A 26,233-nucleotide genomic window follows, 5' to 3' on the forward strand; every position below is an offset into this window, starting at 1 on the left:
TAAATTTGTTACCTATCTTTAACATTAGCAATTGGCTGATAAATTCTAGTAAGTTTGAAGGTTGAAAGCTGTTTTACAGCTGGAAGGACCCAAACAAAATTGCAGCTATTTGTGCCTTGCTGTCTGTGAAGCCTGGTTTCTCCATGACTCTTCCACCATTGCCACTTAGTACCAGGAAGCAGGTCTGTTGTCTTCCCGGGTCTAAAATCGTAAAATCATAGAACAGTTTGAGTTGGAAGGGACCTTAAAGATCATCTGGTTCCAACACCCAACCATGAGCAGGGACATCTTCCACTAGGCCAGGTTGCTCAGAGCTCCATCCAGCCTGGCCTTGAACACTGCCAGGGAGGGAGCATCCACAGCTTCTCTGGGCAACCTATGCCAGTGTTTCACCACCCTCATGGTGAAGAATTTCTTCCTAATATGTAATCTAAATCTGCCCTCTTTTAGTTTAGAGCCATTCCCCCTTGTCCTATCACTACACACCCTTGTGAAAAGTCCCTCTCCATCCTTTCTGTAGTCCCCTTTCCGGTACTGAAAGGCTGCTCTAAGGTCACCCCGGAGCCTTCTCCAGGCTGAACAGCCCCAACTCCCTCAGCCTGTCCTTGTAGGAGAGCTGCTCCAGCCCTCTGATCATCTTCGTGGCCCTCCTCTGGACCCGCTCCAACACATCCATGTCCTTCCTATGTTGGAGGCTCCAGAGCTGCATGCAGTACTCCAGGTGGGGTCTCACAAAAGCGGAGTAAAGGGGCAGAATCACCTCCCTCGACCTGCTGGCCACGCTTCTCTTGATGCAGCCCAGTATATGGTTTGCTTTCTGGGCTGCAAGTGCACATTGTTGAGCTTCTCATCCACCAGTACCCCCAAGTCCTTCTCCTCGGGGCTAAAATTCTGGGTTTTTTTTTTTTTTCAGTGGCAGTATAAAAATTCTGTTTGGTTTTGACCTGTTAATCTAATAACTGCATGCCTGAATTCTAAGTATATGAAAGTGATCTGATTCTTAGTTGTTCTGTTGCTGGCTGTAAGATTTGGAAATCGTTGGCTTGTTAACTGATTCTGTTACTGCTTGGTGAAATTGTGGTAAATAGTAATGGAGGTGTTTTTCCACAGACTTGTAAGCAGTTGATATATTCATTTACATTCAATTAATAACATGGAAATTAGTATCTGTTCCTGGTTCTACCTTTAATTATAGGTAATAATAATTACATCAAATGACAGCATTGAAGTTTTACGTATTTATTACAAGCATAGTGGCAACAAGCCTTCTTTAAAAAATAGATACTTAAAATCTTGTTAAATATGCCGGTTAGAGTATCTGAATATCTTGCACAAGAGTGCCTTCATCTTGGACTAACTGAATATCATTGTTTTTCTTAGAAAGTGCTTGTCAAATTTATTTTTATATTTGTTTTTTAAGTCAATGTACAAGATTCTTAGAAACGAGAAAAACACAAAAATAAATACCTGTGCAGAATGAAATAAAAAGAATGAGTTAGTTATTCTCCTTGCATCTAAAAAAAATTAATCCATGAAATGTACAGCATCAGTACCATTAAGTAAATGGATATGTTATATTAAATATTGCCTTGTCAGAGAAGAGCATGCTCCTTTACCATTTCCTCCACCAAACCATTTCATTCTTTTCTGTTTGGTGCTAATGGAAGGAATAGCAGTTTGTGGTGTTTGCAAAAGTTAGGACAATGTAAAGCTTGCAATTTGTGCATGCCAATATTTTGTTTCAGTTAGTTAACTAATTTCAATTAAGAGCCCACTGCTTTTCTCTCGTATGTGTTTTTGTTGTTTGTTTTGGTTTGGTTTTTGTTTATTTTTCCCCTGAAAAATATATCCTTATCTTATAGCAGTTTCACTGGTAGCTGTATGTAATACTTGATTCTTGGGACTTACCCTCCCAGCATTTCAGTGAAGATGTAGCATAAAACTTGATCATGTTGATTCCATAACAACTGGGGTACTTTATATTTAATGCCTCAATTTAAAAGATAATTTTCCTTTTGGAGGAAAACTTAATTGGTAAATCCTTTACCTGTTGAATGAAAAAGAAGAATTGAAGCAGCAATAACTTAAAATTTTTTATCCTCTAGCGTCAGCAGTTTAGTTTTCCATCCATCTTTATCTATGGACATACATCTAGTGGAAAGACCTATGTGATGCAAACGCTTCTAAACACCTTACAGGTAAGAATGTTCACAATGGATATTGAATTTGGAATTTATTTGTAACAGATGGCCACTCAGACTAGCTTCTACATACTTAAAATGGTGTTTCCTCAGCCCTTTCTGCCTTCTTGATTCTTTTCCCCTTGCAGTGTGATGAACGCATCACTTTTCTCACTAGTGCACTTAGGATAAAGTGAATTCATGCATACTGAGATGTAATATAAATCATAATATCTTTTCTAAGAAAGTTTGAAAAGGAAAAAAGGAGCTAAATTTTGTTCAGCTCTCAAAGGGTCTTAACCTGAAATAGCTCCAGTGACAAGTAAGTGCTCTTATGATGATTCCAGTTCAATCTGAGAGTCACTTATAGTATACTTTTTTTGAATCTTCTTATAATTCTCCTTTAAACTAATATTATTTGTGTGTGAAGAGAGTGAGAAAGTATATGAAGAACAGTGAGAAGAGTTTGCAGTAGTGGAATTTTGTGTTATTTGTTTTGTGTTAACAAACTCATTTTAATCATATTCAGTTGGATGTGTATGATCTATTTAAATGTCAGCCTAAGAGGTTAAACTTAGTAAAGTTGTTAAAAGCATTCAAAGCAAACATAAAAGCTATACATGTTTGCTGAAAAAAAAAAAAGGTGAATCTGGAATGGTGAAAATCACTGGCTGAATACCAGGGAACTGCCATTCTTTGATACTGATAGTTGTTTTTACAGACTCAGGGTGAATTCATTGCCACAAATTTGATTAGTTCCAATGAGCCCTCTAGTAGAAGCAGGAAAATCTATCTTTCACTCTCATAGATTGATACTCCAGGTTTGTCCAGACTGCACGTATTACATATCTGCAGGAATGTTTTTTATGCAAAACACAGTGATCTTGTCCCTTTCATTAAAAATTCTGCAGAGGAAGAAAGGTGGAAGATGGTGGACATGATCGTCTTCATCCAGTAGCCTTTTGTGCAGTGCTCCTAACACTGTGCTACCCACTTGCAACATATCCAAAGACGTGGGCAGATACTGGAAAGGAATAGCATTGAAGCAGCAGCTCTTTCTACAGAGCTTCTTACTGCCAAGTATAGCTGTCTTCTACATAATGTGGTGGTGTGAATCACATCTGAGGCACCCAGCTTTGCTTCTGCTGTGGAGGTGCTTTTGGTGATGTAGTCCCTTTCTTTTAATAGTGTTCAAATTCATAAGAAAGCTTTTTATTACACACTGTTTAAGTGGATTGCCAGCATATAACCACGCTTTCCCACATCTGCTGAATCATATGCCGTATATTGTATTTTAAGTAGAAAGACTGGAATGAAGTACTTCAATGATTTTTTTTTTTTTGTGGTTATACACACACATTCCTGTATCAGAAGTTTAATTTTGCAAGTAATGCATATGTATCCCAATGACTAATGTTTTCCAGAAGTTCTAATGTTCAGTGTAAAAAAGAGCATATGCCTTACCAGAGAGTATGGAGCTATGCAAATAATCTATTTCTTACAAAGAGAATTGCTAGAAAAGTACATTTTTTGCCTTATGTAGGTTTGAATATTGGTACTATTTTGTAGTCTATAGTGTCTTCTATTTATAGACAAATGACCACAACTTTTCAATATTACTAAATTGGTACTTAAAAGTACATTTTATTGATTGCCATAAAATACGTCTCATACTCTGCTTTTTTCACGTGCTCTTTTGCTCTGAAAAGATCTGGTTTTCTAAAAAATGTTCTCCACAAGAAGGCTGATTACATGTGTCTGATACAGAAGCTTACACTTTATCATTTGTATGTAGTGAATGCCAAAAACACTCAGTAATTTGGGGATTGTGCTCCTAGATTACTTTCTTTGTAATGCAAGTTTGAGAAGTTCATGTTATCTAGACACTGTAATTTGTAATGGACTATTTTGCAGTACTGTAATGTGTTATGAATGTCTAACTTTTCTTTGAACTAAATGCTATTTGGTTTTCTATTTATGTGTTGGTACAATTTTTAAATGTAATTAGAAGACACACTGTGTGCTTTGTATGAGGATTCATCAGATCTATCTTCACTTTGTTGGTATACAATATTTTGACTATGTACATAAGCAATCATTCTTTTTTGGCAGTGTTTTTTGGTTTATGCTCTATGTTCTGTTGGCAAGGTGTGGTTTCTTTCATTGTCTCATCTGGAAGAGAAAATTGATTCTGGAGTTATTTACACTGAAAAAGCAAAATAAAGTTGTATCTTTTTTTATCCTTTTCAGCTTCCTCATGTGTTTGTGAACTGTGTGGAATACTTTACTTCACGACTACTTTTAGAAGAAATTCTCATCCAGTTGCAAAGCTGTTCTTCTGAGACAGAACAGACTTCTCATGTGCCTTGTGATACTTTCAATGACTTTGTACGTCTGTTTAAACAAGCTGTTGCGAGTCGAGAGCTTCAAGATCAAACATTATACATTGTAAGTAATTTAATTTTAGTGTTCTGGTTTAATTTCACTTAAGAGGGTGTGAGTAATTGTTATGAATAATCTATTTGTGAAATGTGTGCATAATAGAGTAGTTTTCACAAAATTTCCGTGTGGACCTAATTCAGAATCTGTTAATACTGATTAGATTCTTCTAGTTGGTTTACTGGCTTTAGACGAGGTTCTTTATTTTTCCTGTTGTTAGAACATTTTAGACACAAAAACTTTATAGCATAACTAATAATGAACAGGAATTATACCACATAGTTAAATTAAGTGTGTAATAATATTACAAAATCCTTAAATATGGAGAGCCTGTATTTGTTTTAGAATTAGTAAGTCATGCTTATCTGTTGCCTTGTGAAGATAGCTTCACAAATGAGAAAGCAAAGGTGGTAAGCAGGGCAGAAGCGAATTATGAAGCATGCAAATGACAAGAATTGTTTGGATAGAATAGGTTCAAGTTAGAAGTTGTATTAAGGAACTAAAATGCATAATTTCCTCTGTAAAACACTGTTGAGATCTCACATCTTTAACTACGCTTGTGGGCCTCAGAGACAATAACTGTAGTTTTAAAACAGATGTAAAAAAAGACTACAGTGAAAAATTTTATGATATACTCAAGTGGAATAAATGGGCAGACCACAGAAAAAATAATGTGAATTTAGATCGCAAAATGCTTGAATCAGTGTAGTACCAGAATGTTAGGGTTTGGGGTTTTTTTCTGTGATAACTACATAAAGGAGTAAAAATTTGCAGAAATCTGTAACAGCATTTATCGTGCTGAGAGACAGACATAGAAACAAATTTCAGGCATACAAGAGGTCTGAAGAACGGACATAGACTCCTCAGAACTACATTTTTTCCCTAGCTCCTACTTGGTTGAATAAAATCTATTCTCTTTTCTTAAAAATACGAATGCAGTAATATTAGTGATGTTTAACTGTATGCATCATGGACCTACAAAACACATGGACTGTAATTTCAGCCCAGCAGTAGGAATTAAGGGTTTGTTGAGAAACCTATTATTGAAGAAAACTTGGAAGTGGGTGAAGACTGAAAGCGTAATGACCCTGGGTAATCACTCTGCATGTTTCTGACCGCAGTCAACAGGCATACTGCCTTGTTTTTTTTGCAGTCAAAGTAGTAGTTCAGAATTACATTGAGCATTCTTCATTCTGTTTCACAGGTTATAGTTAAATAAGTTTTATTTCCATTTAAAAATATGTAACTACTGAGTTAAATAACTTCATGTTATGTTTAGTGGAAACAGTACTATTTCACAGTTTCCTACAGCTCATGAAGTTCATAAATTTGACATGCTGCTTAAAAATTTAATGAAGAAAAAATTCACTAGTACTTACAATAGATAAGAAGTTATACATAGATAATTCATTTTAATTTACTGTCACAGAAGTGTTGAGAACAAAATTTAGCACTACAATAACCTTTAGGGAATTTCACAAAATATATAGTAAAATTTTACTTTGAGATTAAAATTTGAATTAAAAAACTGTTCTACATCAGTAAAGAATGTTTCATGTGTTATATGAAAATTAGTGTCACTCAGAAAATTAGAAAGTTCTTGAACAATGGTTATAGAAAACAAAGTATTAAATACCTAGAAAGGTTCAATTGTATCATGTAAACAGTTGCTGAATCAGAAGTATTAAATTAGTATTTCAGTTCCGTTCTGCATGGGAACAGACAGGAATCAGGTAAATCAATTCATGTGTATTAACCTGTGTCATCTGGATTTATTGTACAATGGTCTAAATTGAGACTAATGGAATACCAGCATGCTGGTAACATAAACTGGCAATGATAATTTATTCTGTTTCATTTTGGTAGTAAATAATGTAGTATTTCAGCCCAATTAACTCAGAGCAAATTGAGATAAATGTTTACTTTCAAGCAAAGGATTCTTAATGTTTCTCTTAACCCAAGCATGGGTGCTGAATGCTTGTGATTACTTGTGAAAAATGAATTTATTCATTCTAACTACATGAAAAACTGGAACAGGTATAACTTGTAGTCATTCATAGATTTACACAATATTTAGCACTTGACAGAAGTAACAAGCTGCTCTTTTTAATGTAAATCATCAGACAGTTCTGAAATGTATAGTTTTTAAAAAATGCTGAGGGGTGACAAATCTATATCAAAACTAAAGAATAAGGCATTGCTTTATAGGCCTGTAGGTACGCTGTTTCTGTGAACAACTTCACATAGTCCTCAAGCCAGGGTCACAGTGTATTTTCTCTGCTGTAAGTAAAAACTCTAGTTTGTTTTGCGCTTAACTAAAAAGTAACATCTACCTAGGTCAAGGCCTTAAAGCTTGGTGTTGAGCAGCTGCGTGTCACTGGGTCCAACAAGCAATATTTTACTAGTAAAAATATGTAACCTCTGTTTGGTCAGTACTGTAAAGCAGTCTTAATCCCTAAGTAACTTATTATATGAACCAAATGCAGATGTCAATATAAAATCAGATGTTATATTGTAGTTTTAAATAAATTCCCAAGAAGCATGAGCTATTATTGCAGAGATGCTGCTCTTTCATTTTTTTTTCCTGTATGGTATGATTTTGAAATACTGTTTTCATAAAATGTTTCTTGGTTGTCCACATAAAGTACTTTTTCTTACTGTGGGTAACAGAAATGATGTGTGTCTTAAATATTTTGGTGTGGGGAGGAAATGTAAAAAGATAGAAAAATATAATTTTCTAGGGATCTGTAGTTTCTCTTTCAACAGTAGTAATTCGAAAGAAGTAATGAACTTCTGAATTTAGATTTATATTGTGACTAGTAAATAAAACACACAAGAAATGTGTTTCTATTCTATTTTTTGATTCCTGTCAAGTTTTTAAGTGTAGTGGGAATATGAATTTTTTTGTTAAAGGATAGCAGTGCATGTTTTCATGCTCATATTTTTTTTCTCTGGGCTCCAAAATATGTTAGTTGTTTAGATAAGGTGTTTCCTGTTTAAGCTACATGTGCTACACATTTTTTAGTGCCATGACAAGTTTACACACGATACAATAAATCCTTCTAGGATGCAAACTATGGCAAGAAAAGTTTATCTCAAAATTCGTTTGTGTGAATTCCAGATGATAGCTAACTTTTTGAAAATACCAGCTCTTACTTGTTTCTGAAAAATAGTTTCATAGTGGGAAAATATAGCTGTTCTACAGTAAGCATGTTGATATAGTGCTACAGTACTTTACATACTTTGTAAGAAGAATTTTGGAGAGAAATTGAGGTTTCAGCGGTTGTTAATGGTATCATTGATTTGTCAGTGATATTCTTGGCTGGTATACTTATGGTTTAATTCTTACTGCCATAAGGCGTGAGAATGTTGCTTGCCTGGGGATCGTATCTTTTATTAGATGGCAGAGCTGCTTGGGCTCCCTGGAAGCACACCTGAAGCAATATAATCTCTCTGATGTTGCTTGTTTAAGGGACCTTGATACTTAATGTGGTTTCTGTCTTAAGAGCCATTGGTGAAAGGAGTTTCCAGCAGCTAAGAATTAATTTTTAAGTCCACGTGAGAATAGAAATTGACATTGTCTATATAATAAGATCATTGTTTTGTTAAAAGGTACTGGATAGAGCAGAGCAGCTGAGGGAAATGGAAGCAAACGTCCTGCCAGCGTTTCTTAGGCTTCAGGAGTTGGTAAGTGTCTGGAAAAAAATTAACGTATGTTGCCTGCATATTGAAAGTAATTGAGCACATGATATCTGTCTGTGTAGACTCACAGATCAAGAGAAGTGATTCTTTAGATGAGCAAAGTTGCAAAATTAATTAATCCTCCCCCAGTAATAACTGACAGTGGTCAAAACTAGAAACAAAACCAGAATTTAAACATTGGCAGGTTTTTCTAACAATCTTAATTATTTTTTTTTTAATTTTGTTTAGTAGTATCTTGTTTTACAATATCTGATCTGTTGTAGATTCTTTTGAGGCTGATGTCAGATACATAGATGTCTTTTCTAGAATATTTTTGTTTTTAAGAAGGAAGTGAATTTTTTCTGCTCTTCATTTAGAGTTTTATAATTGCAAAAAAAAAAAATCTCAAGCAGACTACAATCTATGAGGAGAAGCTTCAATGTAGCTTCTGTTGGCTTGGTAGAAACAAATAAATAAAACCCTTTTTAGAGTTTGTCAGATGTTTCTGCAGGAATCCGAAGTCTGCTTGTGAGTCAGCTGCTCATTCAAGAGAACCAATTCAGCATCAGAAGCATGAATTTGCAATTTGGGAAACGTTTATTTTCCTCAAGTTTCTCCTATGTGAAATTTCCCAGCGTTGCATGGTGGCTGACTTGAGAATGGTCAGCAGACCACCAGCTATTTAATTGTGGCTGAAGCTGCACAGCTCAGCAGCTGCGAATGTGCTTTATGATAGCAGATAATTTTTACACTTCTACTGGAGTTGTGCCGTGTATGTTTCTGATTGGAGAAAACTTCTGTATCTTTCCCTCTCTCACTTCTGAAACATCAAAGCTTATGCCTTGGAAAAAGGAAAAATAGTGCATTCTCTGAAAAGAAAGACAAAACGAAAAGACAGTGATATTTTGAAATGTCTGAACATCTAAATAGCTGAAATTATACTTGTTATCTCAAGACTTGTGTGGTACTCCTTCTGATGACATTGATTTCTCTATTTACTGAACGAAGACTGAGCTGTGCTCTTAATCCTGGGAGCTGGTGCATTTTCTGTCTCTTTTTGTCTGTTCTGCCCATGTTCTGGATTTTGCCACCCCTGAAGCAGAAACAACCTGACAGAGAGAAAGGAGGAAAAGTTAGGCCTACGATTGCTGTTCATGGACCAAAAAAACATAGGCTAAGACTTAAATATGCTGAAGAAACATCCTCAAATGCAAAAGTAACGTCCAGATAAGTAGGTTGGGTTTCCTGAATGCTGAGATTGCAGTTGCTTAAATTCTGGATTCTGGACTGAGGCTTTGTAAAACTGTTGTGAAGCTGATGTTGCAGAGAAACGTTGTAGGAGCAAATCAATAGCATCACTTCCTTTCCTGGAGTGAAAGGAGACAACAAACTTCATTAGTGGTGAAAGACTTCATGGGACTGGGGGGATCATTGGCAAAGAATGGGTCATAGGATGCTTGATTTCTGTGAGGATTATGGTGGGAATCACAGAATCACAGAATAGTAGGGTTTGGAAGGGACCTCTGTGGGCCATCTAGTCCAACCCTCCTGCCAAAGCAGGGTCACCTACAGCAAACTGCACAGGACCTTGTCCAGGCGGGTCTTGAATATCTCCAGAGAAGGAGACTCCACTTAGTTTTTTTGTATTGGTAGGTCTATCAGGAACCAAACTGAAAATACCTTAGTACTTTTCTCAGCTAAAATACTAGGAAATCTAGGAGAAGAAAACAGTTGAAAGAAACCTACAGAAAGATGCTCCCTTATTAAAAGAAAAAAAAATTCCATATAAATAGAGAAAGAAGAAACAGTAAAGAATCTAGGTGGGTGCTACTTTGGCAAGAAGTGGGACGTGTAAATAAAAGAAGATTCTCCCTGAATTTCAGGGAAGGGGAACAGCATTTAAACTTTTCTTTCAAGTCATTCACAGCTCATATTAAGCATTGTCAATTCAGTCAGGTTACTTCCTTTTATTTTATTGAGGTGCCTCGATAGTTTTGAAATTCCCTTCTTGAAGAACCATATTTAAAAGCATCTTTTGTTATGCAGAATTTTTAGTATGGTTGCAGAAACCTTGCAAAAAGGAAGAATGATGCATGATCTTCACAGATGGTTAGCTTCATAGTAAAAAGCAGATGTACTGAAGGGTGACCAAAATAAGGGATTTTTTTTTTAATAGTGTTTTGTTATCTCTTGACCAACACATGAAACTCAAGGCAAGTATATTGTGGAAAACTTGGTTAAAAAGAATATGTTACTACCTACAGCCATTGTTGGTAACTAGTAAAACAGGTGGTAGAGTACACAGTTAATACTATGTTTTTGTTTTGGGATGTTTTTTCTTTGTTTTTAAAGACCAGCTTATCTCTAAAATGAAGTACTCGGTAGCTCGGTTTCAGAAAGCACTGAGCTTTGTTTCACTTTTAACTCTTCCTGTCATGAAAGTCTGGGTTTAATTGCAAAAGTGAAATACTGTCTTAATTTTGGGAGTAAAGTATGGAATCTACTTGGTATTGTCTAGTACCAGAGCTCTATAACCCCACAAAGCATGTCAGTGAAATGGCAAGGAATGCAGAGAAATCTCATGTAATTATGAAAATCTGCAAATGTATGAGCTTCTTGATTAGGCCAGCTGAAACTTTGTCACTATGCTAGTGATTTGTATTCAACTGTAAATTTGCTGATGTTTGTGGAACAGAAAAGTCACAATAATAATTTTTCCCGTCGATACTGTAACATGCAGTGTTATTTTTTTCTTTCTCTGCCTGTCTGTCACTCTCTCTCATCTTTTTTTTTTCCCTTACCTGTGCAGACTGATAGAAATGTGACAGTTGTTCTGCTCAGTGAAATAGTATGGGAACTGTTCCGTCCAAGTACTGGATGCTTTGAGCCATTCACCTTGTATTTTCCTGATTACAGCATAGGTAAACTAATTCTTTAATCTGCTTTTCGGGGTTTGAATAGTACTTTGTCAAAAAACATCCAAATGTTTTTTCTACGTTTATCAGTATGCCTTTTACAGAATTTGGAATATGTAATAGCTACTGGAATGTAAAAGTCTATATTCACACAACCTCTGAAATACTTGTCGTTTTCCACTTGCCAAACCATCTCAAAGTAACATTTTGGTTCCTTGATATTTGCGATTTCTTTTAATCAGTGTAGTTTTCAGTGGTTTCTGGATTATTATAGTTTGTTTTTTCCACTTAACTTGTAAAATGTGGTCAGTTTATTAAGTTTGCTTTAAGTAAGCAAAACTTATTTTTGTTTAAACAGGGCACCTGCAGAAGATCTTGTCTCAGAATCATCCCCCAGAATATTCTGCAGATTTCTATGCTGCATATATCAATATTTTGCTTGGTGTCTTCTACATGGTCTGTAGGGATCTGAAAGAGCTTCAGCATCTGGTGAGATGAGCTCCTTTAGAGTTACTGTTTTGTTTTGGGAGGTTTTTTGCCAAATAAGCTCTGAAAGTCTAGATTTATTGTTGAATATGGACCAAGAGATAAATCATAGAATAGCGTGGGTTGGCAGGGTCATCTGGTCCAACCTCCCTGCAATGAGCAGGGACATCTTCAGCTACAATAGGTTGCTCAGAGCCACGTCCAGCCTGACCTTGAATCTTTCCACAGATGGGGCATCGACCATCTCTCTGGGCAACCTGTTCCCGTGTTTCACCACCCTCATTGTAAAAAATTTCTTCCTTAAGTCTAGTCTAAATCTACCCTGTTAAGAATGTGTTAGCTCAAAATGCAGTTTACTGAAAAAAGTGTAACAAAGGTTGCAATTGTTTTGGTGGCTGTAAAGAGTTTCTATTGCTGTGCAGTTTTCTGGTCAGAGGCAAAAAAAGCTGCACTAACGGGATGCCAGTCTGTGTGTGGTTCACCCGGCCTAGAACTTCTGTTGGGGTTTTTGAGCTTAAGCTGTTCCTTGATATCAGGGAGTGACTAGAAGACTAGGCTACCTGTCTTCACCTACTGGGATAAGGAGAAATGTGATGAAACCTTTTATGCTTACTGATAAAGTATAGCAGAAGCAATTGCTGCAACTGCAGCAGTTTTTGAGGGACAACTCCATTATAGGCTTGGTTAATGATTTTGTTTGTTTGTTTGCAATTCAATCAGAGAAAGTAATAATTATGATTTTACTCTTTCAAGCGATCGTAGGCCTGACTGTACTTCTTTTCAGTTCTTTTTGCATGAGGTTATGTGACTTTGCTCTTATTGCTAACTTCTTGCTTGTATGGACTTCTGTAATCCCTGAATAGTCTGCTGTTGTATTGGTTTCCTGGCCTATGCAGTAGAATGCTAGACAATTGCTTTCGACATTTGGAGGAATAACTTCACTTACGTGGTCTCAGCATGTCCCACCTCAAGTGCTATTGTTTCCTCTGTTTATTAAATGTGACTTGCCACTCAGCATTCTTTATACTTCAACTGTATGGGAAATTTAACTTATAATTTGAAATATTTTCCTGTATTATTTAGGAGTGTAAAACTTTCACTTGATTTGCCTCCTACAGAGGATTTTAAAGTAACCAAGCTGCTCCAAGCCAGGTCTGTTGCACAGTTTTCCAGAAACTTAGCATATTAATTTGACTTAAAGGCCTAGAGAATGAGGATTGACATAAATGTTTTCATTGTTTTTCTTTTGGAATTAAGAGTAAAATAGGTAAGTCAAAGTTCCTGCAATATGGTCATGCCCGAGGGAACAAAAATACATTGAAAATATTGTGGAAAGGAGAGTTTTAACCATGTATCAATTGAAGAATGGAATAGCAAACCAGGTAATAGAAGAAAAACAAATTATTTGATGGTGGCCTTTGCTATTCAGCTCTTCTTATGTAATAACAATTATTGGCTCATCAGGATCAGGTTATTATTAAAATAACTGTACTGCGTACAAGGAATTTCTACAAGTTTGAAGTGATCGGTGGTTATGGCCAGTGAACAAATCGGTACTAGTGAGATGATCTGAATGTCCTGCCTGCGTTTCCACCAGGAAAACGTAGCTAAACTTCAGCTGAACTTACTTGTTAACTATACAGGTTTTATATTTTAAGTGAGATTGCTGAAGTCTGATGGAGACACAAATAGGAACTAGAGTCACAGTTCTTCTGGACATGTACTCGAGTTGCTCTGCTTATCGGAATAATTTCATGAGCTTTATGTGCACTGTTTGTGTGTTGGGGAAATACCAACATTATGAAAAGATTTACATTATTGGACCCTGAATTCTTTTTGTGCTTGACAAGTCTCTTCTGTAGAAGGTAATGACATACACATACAACTGTCTTTAGGCTTCTGAACAACTCCATAGTCTCTAAGATAGACTCTAAATGTGTATGCTATTATGCATGATTATTAATCATACCTTCTGGAATTATATTAGTTTTATATGTGGACATTACTGCACTGAGTTCTGTGTACTAGCACAGAGATTTAATAAGGTGCAGTAGGATGAAAGGAGAACGAAATGTGAGGATTGTTATTTTACAGAATTCTGTGTGATATTGATTTAACCATTTTAGAAAAAAATCTAGATTAGACTTGGCAAAAATCTCGCAATCTTACCTTAGGCAAAATGAGTTTGTTTCAATATGGAATGTGTTAGCAGGGTTTTTTGTTGTGCTTTTTTGTGTGGTTTTTTTAAAAAAATAATTTCTGCTTGTGTGTGTCTAAGTATGCGTAGCCTACTTTTGAACATGCTGAACTGCTCCTGGAATAGAAAGTTTTATCTGAAAATGAAAGGGGTAAAAAAAGTTGATGAGAACATTTTTATTACATTTATAATATTTAATTACTATCTTATTAAAAAAATACAACCCATCAGTACAGTAAATAGATTTTGCTGAGATCAAAACCAAATAACCTGTGATAGATCACTTCTGTTTGTATTTTAACCTACAGAAATGTTGTGACATTTTATAGGTATAATGTTTGGAAGTAAGCGACATCATTATTGACTGAAAAATCATTTATTGGTTTTACAGAGTAATGAATTGAACTGCTTTTTATATTCTGTAGCTAGCTCAAATATATAGTACCTTTTAAATATGTTGTACTTTTACTTTCTGTAGGCAGTGCTCAATTTTTCTAAATACTGTGAACCAGTGGTCAGAGGAGAAGGTAAGCTTCTGTCTTTAATTTGGGCAGGTATATGAGAGTCCAGGTGCCCTCCTGAGGGTTTTGTGGAGGACTTTGCTTTGATCCTCATTGTGTTGCGACCATTTCTCTGGTCACAACAGTATTGCTTATTCCAGTTGCACCCAGTAGGCAGCATTTGCAGCAGAAGCAGTAGGTGACATTTATTGGTGGTGATGTATGGAAATCAGATGGAAGTACCATGAAAACTTGCTTCCCCCCTATAAATCTTCCTCCTCACTCAACCACCAGGACTTCTGCAAAATAATGGGATAAGTCTTTTCTCTGTCAAGGCTAAGAGGAGAAAACAAGAGCAGAGGTTCTGCCACACTGTCCCAGAGTATCTCAGAATAAACCATAGAGAAACAGCCTTGCATGGTAGCATGGGCTTGGAAATGGATGATGATGGTGCATCATCCTAGTACAGCATGTCAGGGTCAGGATGTTAGACATAATGTCATGCCTGTGACTGTTCAGGTGTGAGAGACAGAGTTTTAGTGTTCTGTGAGTTAAATGTTTAACAGAGTTGATTCTGGCTTGGTGCAGCAAATGAACGTGACACTCGCAAACTCTGGAAAAATATTGAACCTCATTTGAAGAAGGCAATGCAGACTGTTTATCTTCGGGAAATATCCAGGTACTTTGGGGAATGAGGGCTTGTTTATTTTGTTCTTGTTGCTGTTTTTAACAAGCTTCCTCTCTAAATATTTACTCTCTCAATTATGGTTCACAGCTAGTGCTTCTTTTTTGCTAGGTAGAATCTTTTTTTTCTCTTCAACGTGCATTTCTTTCCTGCCCTATAATGTTAGAAATAGGGTATCTCAGGAAGAAATTTTTAAACCAAATGGTATTTCTAGCATATAAAATATTTAAAAAGTAAAGCAGTGGCAGCAGGTTGTGTTCTCTTTTTCACTGATGATCATGCAGATAGATCCATTTTCTGTCACGTATGAAACTGCCAAGGATAGGAATCCACCACCAGAATATACAGGCACAGTTTAGAACAAACTTGTAAAGTTGACTTGGCAGATCTTCACTGTACCAAGCATGCATGCAAGCCTCAAAATTCTTGTGAGATGTTACAGATTTTGAACATCTGTGTTCCTTATCTTTGTTTGCTAGATCTAGGTTTATACATTAACTGTGCTTTCTGACCCCTTGTTTTATTGTCCAAGGAAAAAAATTTCATTATATGGAATTACCATTTTTGACAGCATTAAAAGCTGGTGTCCTGCTAATGCGCTGAGTTTTAGATTCCTAGTTTGTTTCTTAAGTTGCCAGACTGCGAGAAAAAACATATGTTCTCGTTCATTTTTAATAGTAATAATCGGCTCAGGTTTAATGTCTTCTCCATCTTTAAGACATGTGATTCTGATATTACACCATGTAAGGAGAGATAATTCAGTACTGTTTGATTTCTTTCCTTTGAATGTCATTGAGGCCATAGAGTATTCTGGTAACTGAATCTGGGTGTGTAGTAGAAGTCTTTGCTAAATGTTTTGAAAAAGTGATCATTCCTTCAAAAAGAGAATTGATTTTGCTCCATAAGAGCTAGGCTTCACTGTACAGTAAGACATTATTCTATTTCCCTCAAGTATGTATTTATACTCGATATTGATCTTCATTACACAGTCTACTCGGGATCTTCCTGACTTTTTATATTGTGTAATTGCCTACTCTAATTAGGATGTAATATGAGATTATGATATAAAATAGCTTATGAATTGTTTCCAAATAGTAGTTTTCTCTCTTTACAGTTTTCTTTTATTATAATTTTGAGATTTACTGGGTTTTTATTATAAATTTTGGCTTTCTGCGTAAAGGTTCTAGGATTTACCTATGTGTACTAGTAAATACTTGAGGAATTAAAATGACCATGTCATTTTTTCTGGCAACAGAACTGTAATTACTCTGGGGTTTTCTTCAAGTTGTAAGTTATAGCAAGAAATCTTCGTTATTGGCTTTTGTACTGCCTGGACTGAGAGGAAAATCAAACTTTTTTTTCCTTATCTTTAAAATAGACAAACACTTTGCTGATTGATAATTTGGCTGATCATTCGTTATAATTTGAGTATTACATCAGCTCTAACCAAATTGTTTTCCAAAGTTTTGTGGCTTATGGCTGACAAACCCTAATTAAACAGGATTTTAGTTGAGGGACTGTCCATAAAGAGCTTTTTTTTAAAAAAAAAAAATCACTGGTGCTTTAACAGAGCTGTTTTTTTATCACCTTATTGTATACAAAATGATGATGTAAAATCATGACAACTCTAACAATGTCACTCCTTAAGGGAAGTTTTAAAGTGAAATTTTTTGCTATTATTTAGGAAAACACTGAACTACTTGCAGATATTTTTCACTGACGAAATGTTCCATCTTGATATATTAAATTTTTTCAGTGAGCAATGAATATTGCTTTGTTTTTTACATAGACTTCAAAATTAAATTATGAAGTAATTCTAGTATTGTTCTCACTAGCATAAACAGTTATTAAGCAGATAAAAAAATCAAAACTGTCAGTGTTTTTACTTTTTATTAAATTCTGCATTGTTCTTGAAACTTAGAATGCTATTGATATGTCCTTACTGATGGTAGTTGAGTGGAAAGAGATTAGTATTTTACAATTAGCTTGTACTCCCTCTTATACCTTAATATAACATTACTTTCTGCAGTTTTTTCAAACACATGTAGTCTGCATATTATTGAAAGGTGTGTGCAAGGTAGTAAGACTTGGTATTTTTAATTCTCTTACTGTATCCTGGCCAGTGTCGTAAAATTATAATATACATACACCACGCAGGTAGTTCTCTCTGAAAGACTAACAAATACTTTATACCTTTGCATTATCTGTCTTTTAGCTCACAGTGGGAGCGCTTGCAGCATGATGACGGAGAACCTGGGCAGTTGAAAGGTATCGGATACAGTAACTCTGTAGGGGCTTGTAATATGTAATAATGTATTGTAATATGTAATATGTATTTTTCAGATTGACTTGATTGCTGTTGTCTCATAATGTGTGATTGAAATTATATAGATGAGAGTACATGTCAGCATTCAGTTACAGTTCAGGCCAATCATGCTTTTTGAGAAGGTGTTCTACAAAACATTTTAACTGTTTTTTCCCCTAGCACATATCCTAGGTTTAATATTTTTAAAGGGTCTTTGTGGGTAAAAGCAGGTTTCTTCAAATCAATATTTCTGATGTAGGAATGGATGAGGAATGGGCTGACCTCTGATGGTCAAACTTCAAATCAAGCAAAGGAGGCAGGAGACCTGCATGGATGATCAAGTTGCTTCTAGTGAAACTCAAATGGAAGAGAAAGGTCTATGGAATGTGGAAAGAGGGACAGGCCACTTGAGAGGAATGCAGTTGTCAGAGCATGCAGGGAAGCAATGAGGAAGGCTGAGGCCCATCTGGAATTAAATCTGGCAAGGGATGTGAAAGACAACAAGAAGGGCTGCTTCAACTACATCAGCAGCAAATGGAAGACCAGGGAAAATGTGGGGCCACTGCTGAATGAGGTAGATGCCCTGGTGGTGGGTGATGCAGAGAAGGCAGAATTACTGAATGCCTTCTTTGCTTCAGTCTGTACTGCTAAGTCTGGCCCTCAGGCATCCCAGTCCCTGGAGGTAAGAGAGAAAGCCTGGAGAAAGGAAGACCTTCCCTTGGTTGAAGAGGATTGGGTTAGAGATCATTTAACCAAACTGGACACCCACAAATTCCTGGGCCCCAATGGCACGCACCCACAAGTGCTGAGGGAGCTGGCAGATGTCATTGCTGAGCCTCTCTCCATCATCTGTGAAAGGTCCTGGAGAACAGGAGAAATGCGTGAGGACTGGAGGACAGTCAGTGTCACTCCAGTCTTCAAAAAGGGCAAGAAGGAGGACCTAGGGAACTATAGGCCGGTCAGCCTCACTTCTATCCCTGGAAAGGTGATGGAACAGCTCATTCTGGATGTCATCTCTAAACAAGTGGAGGAAAAGAAGGTTATCAGGAGTAATCAACATGGATTCACCTAGGGGAATCGTTCTTGACCCATCTGATAACTTTCTACTATGGCATGACTGGCTGGGTAGATGAGGGGAGAGCCGTGGATGTTGTCTACCTCGACTTCAGCAAGGCTTTTGAGACTGTGTCCCATAACATCCTCCTAGGGAAGCTCAGGAAGTGTGGGCTGGATGAGTGGTCGGTGAAGTGGACTGAGAACTGGCTGAATGGGCGAACTCAGAAGGTTGTGATCAGCAGCGCTGAGTCTAGTTGGAGGCTGGTAACTATTGGTGTCCCCCAGGGGTCAGTACTGGGCCCAGTCTTGTTTAACTTCTTCATCAACGACCTGCATGAAGAGTTAGAGTGTACCCTCAGCAAGTTTGCTGATGACACAAAAATGGGAGGAGTCCTGGATACACTAGACGGCTGTGATGTGATCCAGCGAGACCTGGACAGGCTGGAGAGTTGGGCAGAGAGGAACCTGATGAAATTCGACAAGGGCAAGTGCAGGGTCCTGCACCTGGGGAGGAACAACGCAGTGTACCAGAACAGGCCAGGGGCTGACCAGCTGGAGAGCAGCTCTGTGGAGAAGGACCAGGGAGTGCTGGTGGATGACCAGTTGACCATGAACCAGCAGTGTGCCCTGGTTGCCAAGAAGGCCAATAGTCTCCTAGAGTGCATTGAGAAGAGTGTGGCCAGCAGGTCGAGAGAGGTTCTCCTCCCCCTAGTGAGGCCCCATCTGGAGTACTGTGTCCAGTTCTGGGCTCCCCAGTTCAAGAAAGATGAGGAGCTACTGGATAGAGTCCAGCGGAGGGCTACAAGGATGATGAGGGGCCTGGAACATCTGTCCTACGAGGAAAGGCTGAGGGAGCTGGGCTTGTTTAGCCTGGAGTAGGCTGAGGGGGGATCTTATAAATCCTAAGAAATATCTTAAGGGCAGGTGTCAGGAGGAAGGGATCAGACTCTTTTCAGTGGTGCCCAGCGACAGGACAAGGGGCAATGGGCACAAACTGAGGCACAGGAAGTTCTGTCTGAACATGAGGAAGAACTTCTTCCCTCTGAGGGTGACAGAGCACTGGAACAGGTTGCCCAGAGGGGTTGTGGATTCTCCTTCTCTGGAGATATTCAAGACCTGCCTGGACAAGGTCCTGTGCAGCCTACTGTAGGTGACCCTGCTTCGGCAGAGGGTTGGACAAGGTAATCCGCAGAGGTCCCTTCCGAGCCCTGCCATTCTGTGAAGCCTCTGTGCACCAGCTGGTAGAATTGTATGAGTGAGGAAAAGGGAATATTATACCTCGTGCATTACGCTGAATTTACATCCTTAAACAAGACAGGTGTCCTGTGTCCTTATTTCTCGGTGAAAAGAAATGTCAGAATCTCAAGAATTCTTCCTGTTCTTTCCTTGGAGCAGCACAGCTTTGTCGATTTTGACTTTCAGTCCTGTCTAAAGTGTAATCTCAGTATTATCTGTGAGCATTCTTATGCAGTTCTATATTGAGTAATTTTTTGACATTGTTGACCAAAGGAGTTTCATTCAAACTGTTCTTTTTAAACTCCCTCCTTCTGTGCCCAGATGACCACAAAATACTTTTGAACCTGACAACCCCAAAAAGGGGCACTTTTTTTAAAATGCATTATCTAGGATTTTCAGGTGTATATGGTAGGAAAAATTGTTGGTAAACAGTATTTGATAATAACATGCTTAAAAAGCAATTGTAATAAATTTTACTGCGTATGTAATTGAGCAAATAGTTCAGTGCATAATGCAATATTGGCAGACCGGAAGAATGGAGTAGGAACAGATATTTCTGAATAAAACTAAATTGTCTATATGTAAGAGTTTATTTGGTGTTGCATTTTGTAATTAAAATGCTATACAGTACAGGCTCTTGATTGTAAATGAAAGCTAAAACTGCGGTCATTTTGTGCCTATGTGAGAGGAAATTGTTACTGGCTATCATCTAGGATGCTTCTCATCACACTGGGGGCTCTGCGTCTTAACTTTTAAATATGTTCAATTCCTTGATCTTTATTTGCTGATATTTGTGGGTTAAAGCCTAAGGGTGTAGGTGCTTCACAGAATAAGAAACCGTCGAAGTGTAAACCTGGAAGCAAAGAAGGCACAAGAGGAGATCATGTAGTGGTCTCCATAGTTAGGCAACTGATGAAGTCATGTGGTTTGATCATCCTATTGATATGCATAAACTGTGTAAAAGAAACAACTACTGACAAGAGCAGGGGAATGTAAAGTAAAAAAGTACAAAGTAAAAGTAAAAAGAGGGAAGAAAAACACTCTGTAGTTCTTGTGTTTGTGATGTGTGAGGCTTTAATCTTAATGAAGTATACATGTAGCAAGCTAGGTCAACTGGATCTACTTTAAATTTTTAAAAACATTTTCTGTAGGAAATAAAACAGTGGCTAAAAGTTGTGAGATGCTGAATTATTTCTCAGAAGTGCAGCACTGCTGCTTTCTCTGCCATGCCAGCCCTGTTCCTGGCTGAGCTATCTTGCACAGTGTGGAGCAGCCTGGTGTTTGGGTCTTGGGGAAAAGCTTTGCCATTGTATTTAAATAAATCTCTTCATCTGCCCTGTCTGCCAGAAAAAAAAAATACCTTAAATGAAAGTAGCCTGTAGGTTTTTTTCTCTCTTTTTTTTTTTTTAAGGAGATCACAACTTTGATTTATGAAATCTCCAATGCTTCAAATACAGTTTCTGAGATGAGTACAGAAAGAGTTCAGAATGTTAGTTTTGTTTAGCTTTGTGCCATTCCTTGGCTCTTCACTGATTTTATGTCTGTGATAATGAAGTTGAGAAGGTAGCCGTACTCATGTAGAGTAGGAGAGAAGAAGAAGAATGCAGACAAGTCTAATTTGAAGCTTGTGGATGTTTAGAGGGGGTTTAGGTGACTCATAAACTGTTTGTTTATTTTGTAGGACTTTCTGCACATACACATGTGGAACTTCCTTATTACTCCAAATTTCTTCTAATAGCTGCTTACCTTGCCTCCTACAATCCTGTTAGGACAGATAAGAGGTTCTTTCTTAAGGTAATGAGATTTTTGTCTTAGAGCTGCTTACTGGATTCCTGCATGCTGAATTTCATAGTTCAAAACTCTTCAAGCGTTCATTTTGAGTTTTGTTTCTGTGTGGTTCATTTGATTTTATCAGAAGTTTTTCTGTAGATCACTTAGTCATTGTTAATGTCTAATAAACCCAGCTGCCTCTTCATGTCAAAACATGCGTAACACTGTTGCAGCACCAGTATTGTGCTTTGCTTTTGTAAGTTGATACAGCTCCATTTTGTGAAGATTTTAGTGGAGTGCCTGCAATGTCCTTAGGTGTAAGACACACTTAAAATTTAAGATACAAACCACAACTCACCCTTTAAAATTACATAGTGCATTGTTAACTTATTTATACAGTTGTAAGCTTCTGAAACAAAGACATACAAACAGTTGCTTTTGCAGAAGATGTGGTTCCATTAGCTGGCATATGTTGTGTTGAAATGATGGTAATGCATGTTTTAGGATGAATGTATTAATCCGCACTACCAAATCATGGGCTAAACCTCATTTTCTGTAAGTTCTTGTCATGTACATGTTTAAATTTTTTTAAAATTCTTTTTTCCTTTGGGCTGTGTTGTGATCATGCTGCAGATAAATGCTGTGGTGCCATAGTTTGTAGTCTGTCTCTTATGCAGGATCTTCATGCTCCTTAAGCCTGCCTCTTTGCTTTGTTTTTGAGGTCTCAATTTGACAAAATGTAGGCAGGAAGACAGATATCAGAAAAGTGATTGGGCAATTATGCTTTCGGTGCATTTCACCAACTTGAAGGTTTTCTGCATTATTGCAGTCTGTATTAATATATGCATGTGTGTATAAATGTATGGTATAAACGATAGATAGGTGTGAACAACTGAAGAAAATGAGAACAAGGCAATGTGTAAAAATATGCTTCTTTTCTTCCCTCTTGGGAGAAAAATTGTAGATACAGGTTTTGAGAAGTTACTGCAGTCCCTAGTGATGATATACTAGTATGTTACTAGTTTAAATAGGGGTTTCGTGTTCCTGGTATGATCGTACATTGAAAGCTGTAGGTGTTTCACCCTTCTGTCTAGTCTTTTTCTGAGAAGAGCAGAGGATTACTGGTAGTAAGTGCAGAATGACAAATTTTCTTTATGGGCAACCTTTGTTTTTTTTCACTTGGCCATAACAATTTATTTGTAAGGGATTTGTTTGCTGAAGAAGTGGGTTTTTTCCCAGTTTTTTCAGTAAAGCACGTTATCAGAAAGTCCCGCATCTTTCTTGTTTGTGCTCACTGAACAACCTTCTCCATTTTTTTCCTTTCTCCTATTTTAGTATTTCTGAAGTTAGTTTCCACTCTTGCACGTGAACCCTACTAAACTTTTGTACAATAAACAGGAGCTTCTAAGGTTTTTGAAGCAGGGACTGTGAAGGCATTTCAATCGGTGATATTAAGTATTTTTCCCAAGAACAGGTGAAGCAGGAGAAGTTACCATTCTAGCTAGACGTGTCATCTGATAGCAGTTAGCCCTTCATCATGTCCTAAGGTGAAGTTCAGAAATAGCTGCATCTCAAAGCCCAACAAAACCAACACTTCACGGGGAGTGTTCAGGTTGAATGTTTTTGAGTCATGTGGACTGTGAAAATAGAATATGGCTTTGTCAGGTTTGCAATGAGATTCAGGGTAGATTACAGAAGAGTACCTTCTGCAAAGATTTAACTAAGGACTGCTAGACAGCAAAAGGAATGCAAACAAAAAGATGATCCTTGAGCTGCTAATCTGCACTTCTAGTACAGGTCCTAGGCTGTACTACAGCTCAAGATGAAGTCACAGTTTGTGGCAGCCTGGAATGCTAACACCCTGATAAAGCAATGAAGTAATAATTGGCAATGCTTCTATTAGTTACGTGAAAGTTCAAGAACTTCACGGTAGATTAAGTGAAAAATACAAAGTTGGTTTTGAAAGGTAGTCTTTAAAACAAAAAATAATAGCATTCTTTATGAGGTCTTCATTTTATCGTTTTAGTAGAAAACAAGATTAAAAACTAACTGAAAATTAGCTCTAAATTTCATATGATTTTTTTTGTGCTTGCACCGAAATAGGACACCTGCTCACGTGCTTTCAAACACTTTTGATATAACTTAAATATACCATATGGAGATCCCAGCATAACCTTTAAAATGCATGAATGCAGTTTGTTGTGATCCATCACTTAGCACACCATGTAACCTCAGGCTTGATCACTTTCCGCTCCAACAGGTCTCTTTTATTACAGCAATTCTCCTTTCAGGGGCAAGATAAAAAGAATACGTTGCTGTCTCTAAGTATGTGATATGTATTAATTGCATGAACTAATTTTTTTTTAGTCTGGCAAATTATTTAAAGGAAGCTTATAGCCCTGTCTAATATTAAGCTCTTCAGGAGTCAGTCAAGAAATGCCACAGTTGACTGGCTGTGAGATCTTGATATATCTGGGTACTGAGGTCCACAGATAACTAAGTACAAGATTGTAAACATTAAAATGAAAAAAGAATTCCTTCACTGGAGATATTTTTTCCCTGATTCATTGAGCATGCTTATAAGGTATGCTTATTAGTGAAGTATAGCTCTCAAGGCTGAGGAAAAACTCACCAGGTGGTATTTTCAGAAATAACACTTATCTGTGTATAAAGAATATTATACTTGTACCTCTCCACAAATTTTATGTCATTCACACATGTCTCTGTGTTTTAAAATTTTTTTTACTTGTTTATTTGTAACATCGTATTTACTTTATTTGTGTCCTTGTCTTGCCCTCACATTTTCAGTTGAGGTCCAAGAATACTTGGTGTTTTCTTTGGATAGTCTTTCCTTTCTTAAGGCTGCTTTGAAGCTGCGCCTTTTTAAATGATACACCTTTTTGCCTCCTTTCTGTTTGTCCTTTAGCTCCTGCACCTTGAACTATCTTTGCATTGTATTGATTTACTTCCCGGTTGTCATTCTGCCAACTTGCATACTATCAGAATTCTAAAATGGAGCAGATGAAACATGAAAATTCAGATGGATTTTATGCATGGATAAATTTGAAAAATGGAGTGGCCATCATTTAAAATTCTCTGAAAGAAATGAAACATCTGCCTTTTTCATTAGATGGTTGAGGGTTGGAGGAGGATGGTGGCATGAAGTCATATTAAAAACAAATCTTTACTGCCTCTTCTCATGAGTCCCTGATTAGATCAGAAAAAACTAGTGTGTTGTTTTTTGGTGTTGCACCACTGGGGACACAATGAAACAAGAAGTAAGACAAATGTAGTTCTAGAGCTTCTGGTAAGAAAGAATGCTAGTAACATCAGAGGCATGTACTGGAGGTGTAGTATAAAGGCAAACCAAGAGTAATGTACTACCATCTTCTCTATAGAATGAGGAAAAAAAAAATTACATCTAATATTTATTCTTGTCTGTGGTTTACAGCATCATGGGAAAATTAGAAAGACCAACTTTATGAAGAAACACGAAAAGGTGTGTATTTTGTCTTTCTAAACTGAACTTGGCAACAAATATTTTCTTTCTGCTGTACTGCTGGTTTTGTATTTTGTTTTGCCTCCTTTACTGTAGAAACAACAGGATTGCATAAGTAACAATTATTGGTGCATTCGTTTTGTATGATACAAATTTATGTATGCTACACATTTTTATTTCATTGAAATTTGTCTTCTGAAGCCATATTTTTGCGTATAACAATGTGCTTAATAAAGCTAGTTAGAGGACATCATACATGAAAGAGCCAGATATCAGAATTTCTCTCAAAGGTACTAGGGTAATAGGTGGTTAGTAGTTTTGAAAGTCAAGTCACTTTAATTCCCAGCGATGCAGTGAGGTTTAGGAGCTTAAGTTTGTGTTGAGGCTCAGAAACTTTGCACTCCTGTCTGTTGTTTAGGATTCCATTGGATTATTAACTAACCTTGTCATGGTTATAAATAGCTAAATATCATTGATTTGAGTGGATCTCTACCAGTTTTTACTGACAGAGGCTTGATATGCTAGGAAAGGCAAATACCTGTATGTGTATTTCTAACTGTAATGTAAAAAGAGAAATCAAATTTTAACGTTGCTAACTTGTTAACTTATTTTAAAACAAATCATAAATGAAGAGCAGTGCAGACAGCACTAAACCCCTGCCAAAACAATCTTTATATCATTTTCTTCTCTATGCTACAGGCAGTGTAAATAATATGATGAAAAAAATTTAATATGATACTTAGCCTAATAATAATTTGCTTCTGATCCTTCCTGTAGCCTTTTCCCTTATTTTTTTCCTGCCCCTGTGGGAGGACAGAGTCCTTTGATATCCAAAGACTTTTTCCAAGTTCTCTTATTTCTGTAGGGCACAGTTTTTGCATGTGAAAGCGTGAGTCAGTGTAGCTTTACTTCAACGCTGCAATGCGTTGCACTGCTAGGTAGATATTTATGTAAAGTTTAGAATTCTGAAGTCTCTGAATGCATGTCTTGTACATGTAGATCTCGTGTGTGTTTTGTCCCTGGCATGTGAACTCCTGAGAACTTCCAGAGCATTTAATTATTTTCAGGACTGCTATATTCTTGAAATACCTCCACATCTGAATTTCTTGATAAATAATTTTCAGGAGAAGGAATAATTGTTTTATCTTAGGACAAAATGTTGAAGGTGTTTTGTTTTATTCTTTCTTAGCAGTAGATTCCTGACTTGGATGACGAAATGGGAACAGCTAGGAATGTGAAAGAAATGGGAAAATAGAGATTTGATGAAGAAATACTGAGGTCATG

General features: G+C 37.0%; 1 protein-coding gene across 2 annotated transcripts in view; it reads left to right on the top strand.

The window, feature by feature from the left end:
- Positions 1-26,233, top strand: part of ORC5 (origin recognition complex subunit 5) — a 75,568-nt gene that overhangs the window by 3,165 nt on the left and 46,170 nt on the right. For both annotated transcript variants that reach the window (XM_075428936.1, XM_075428937.1), the window contains exons 3-12: positions 2,106-2,198; positions 4,431-4,628; positions 8,232-8,306; positions 11,110-11,221; positions 11,574-11,704; positions 14,377-14,425; positions 14,987-15,077; positions 17,299-17,351; positions 21,362-21,474; positions 24,902-24,949. In XM_075428936.1, the coding sequence (XP_075285051.1) occupies positions 2,106-2,198; positions 4,431-4,628; positions 8,232-8,306; positions 11,110-11,221; positions 11,574-11,704; positions 14,377-14,425; positions 14,987-15,077; positions 17,299-17,351; positions 21,362-21,474; positions 24,902-24,949 (963 nt within the window). The remainder of the gene's footprint in view (positions 1-2,105; positions 2,199-4,430; positions 4,629-8,231; positions 8,307-11,109; positions 11,222-11,573; positions 11,705-14,376; positions 14,426-14,986; positions 15,078-17,298; positions 17,352-21,361; positions 21,475-24,901; positions 24,950-26,233) is intronic.

The sequence above is a fragment of the Opisthocomus hoazin genome, chromosome 8 (assembly GCF_030867145.1).
Source record: "Opisthocomus hoazin isolate bOpiHoa1 chromosome 8, bOpiHoa1.hap1, whole genome shotgun sequence".
NCBI lineage: Eukaryota > Metazoa > Chordata > Aves > Opisthocomiformes > Opisthocomidae > Opisthocomus > Opisthocomus hoazin.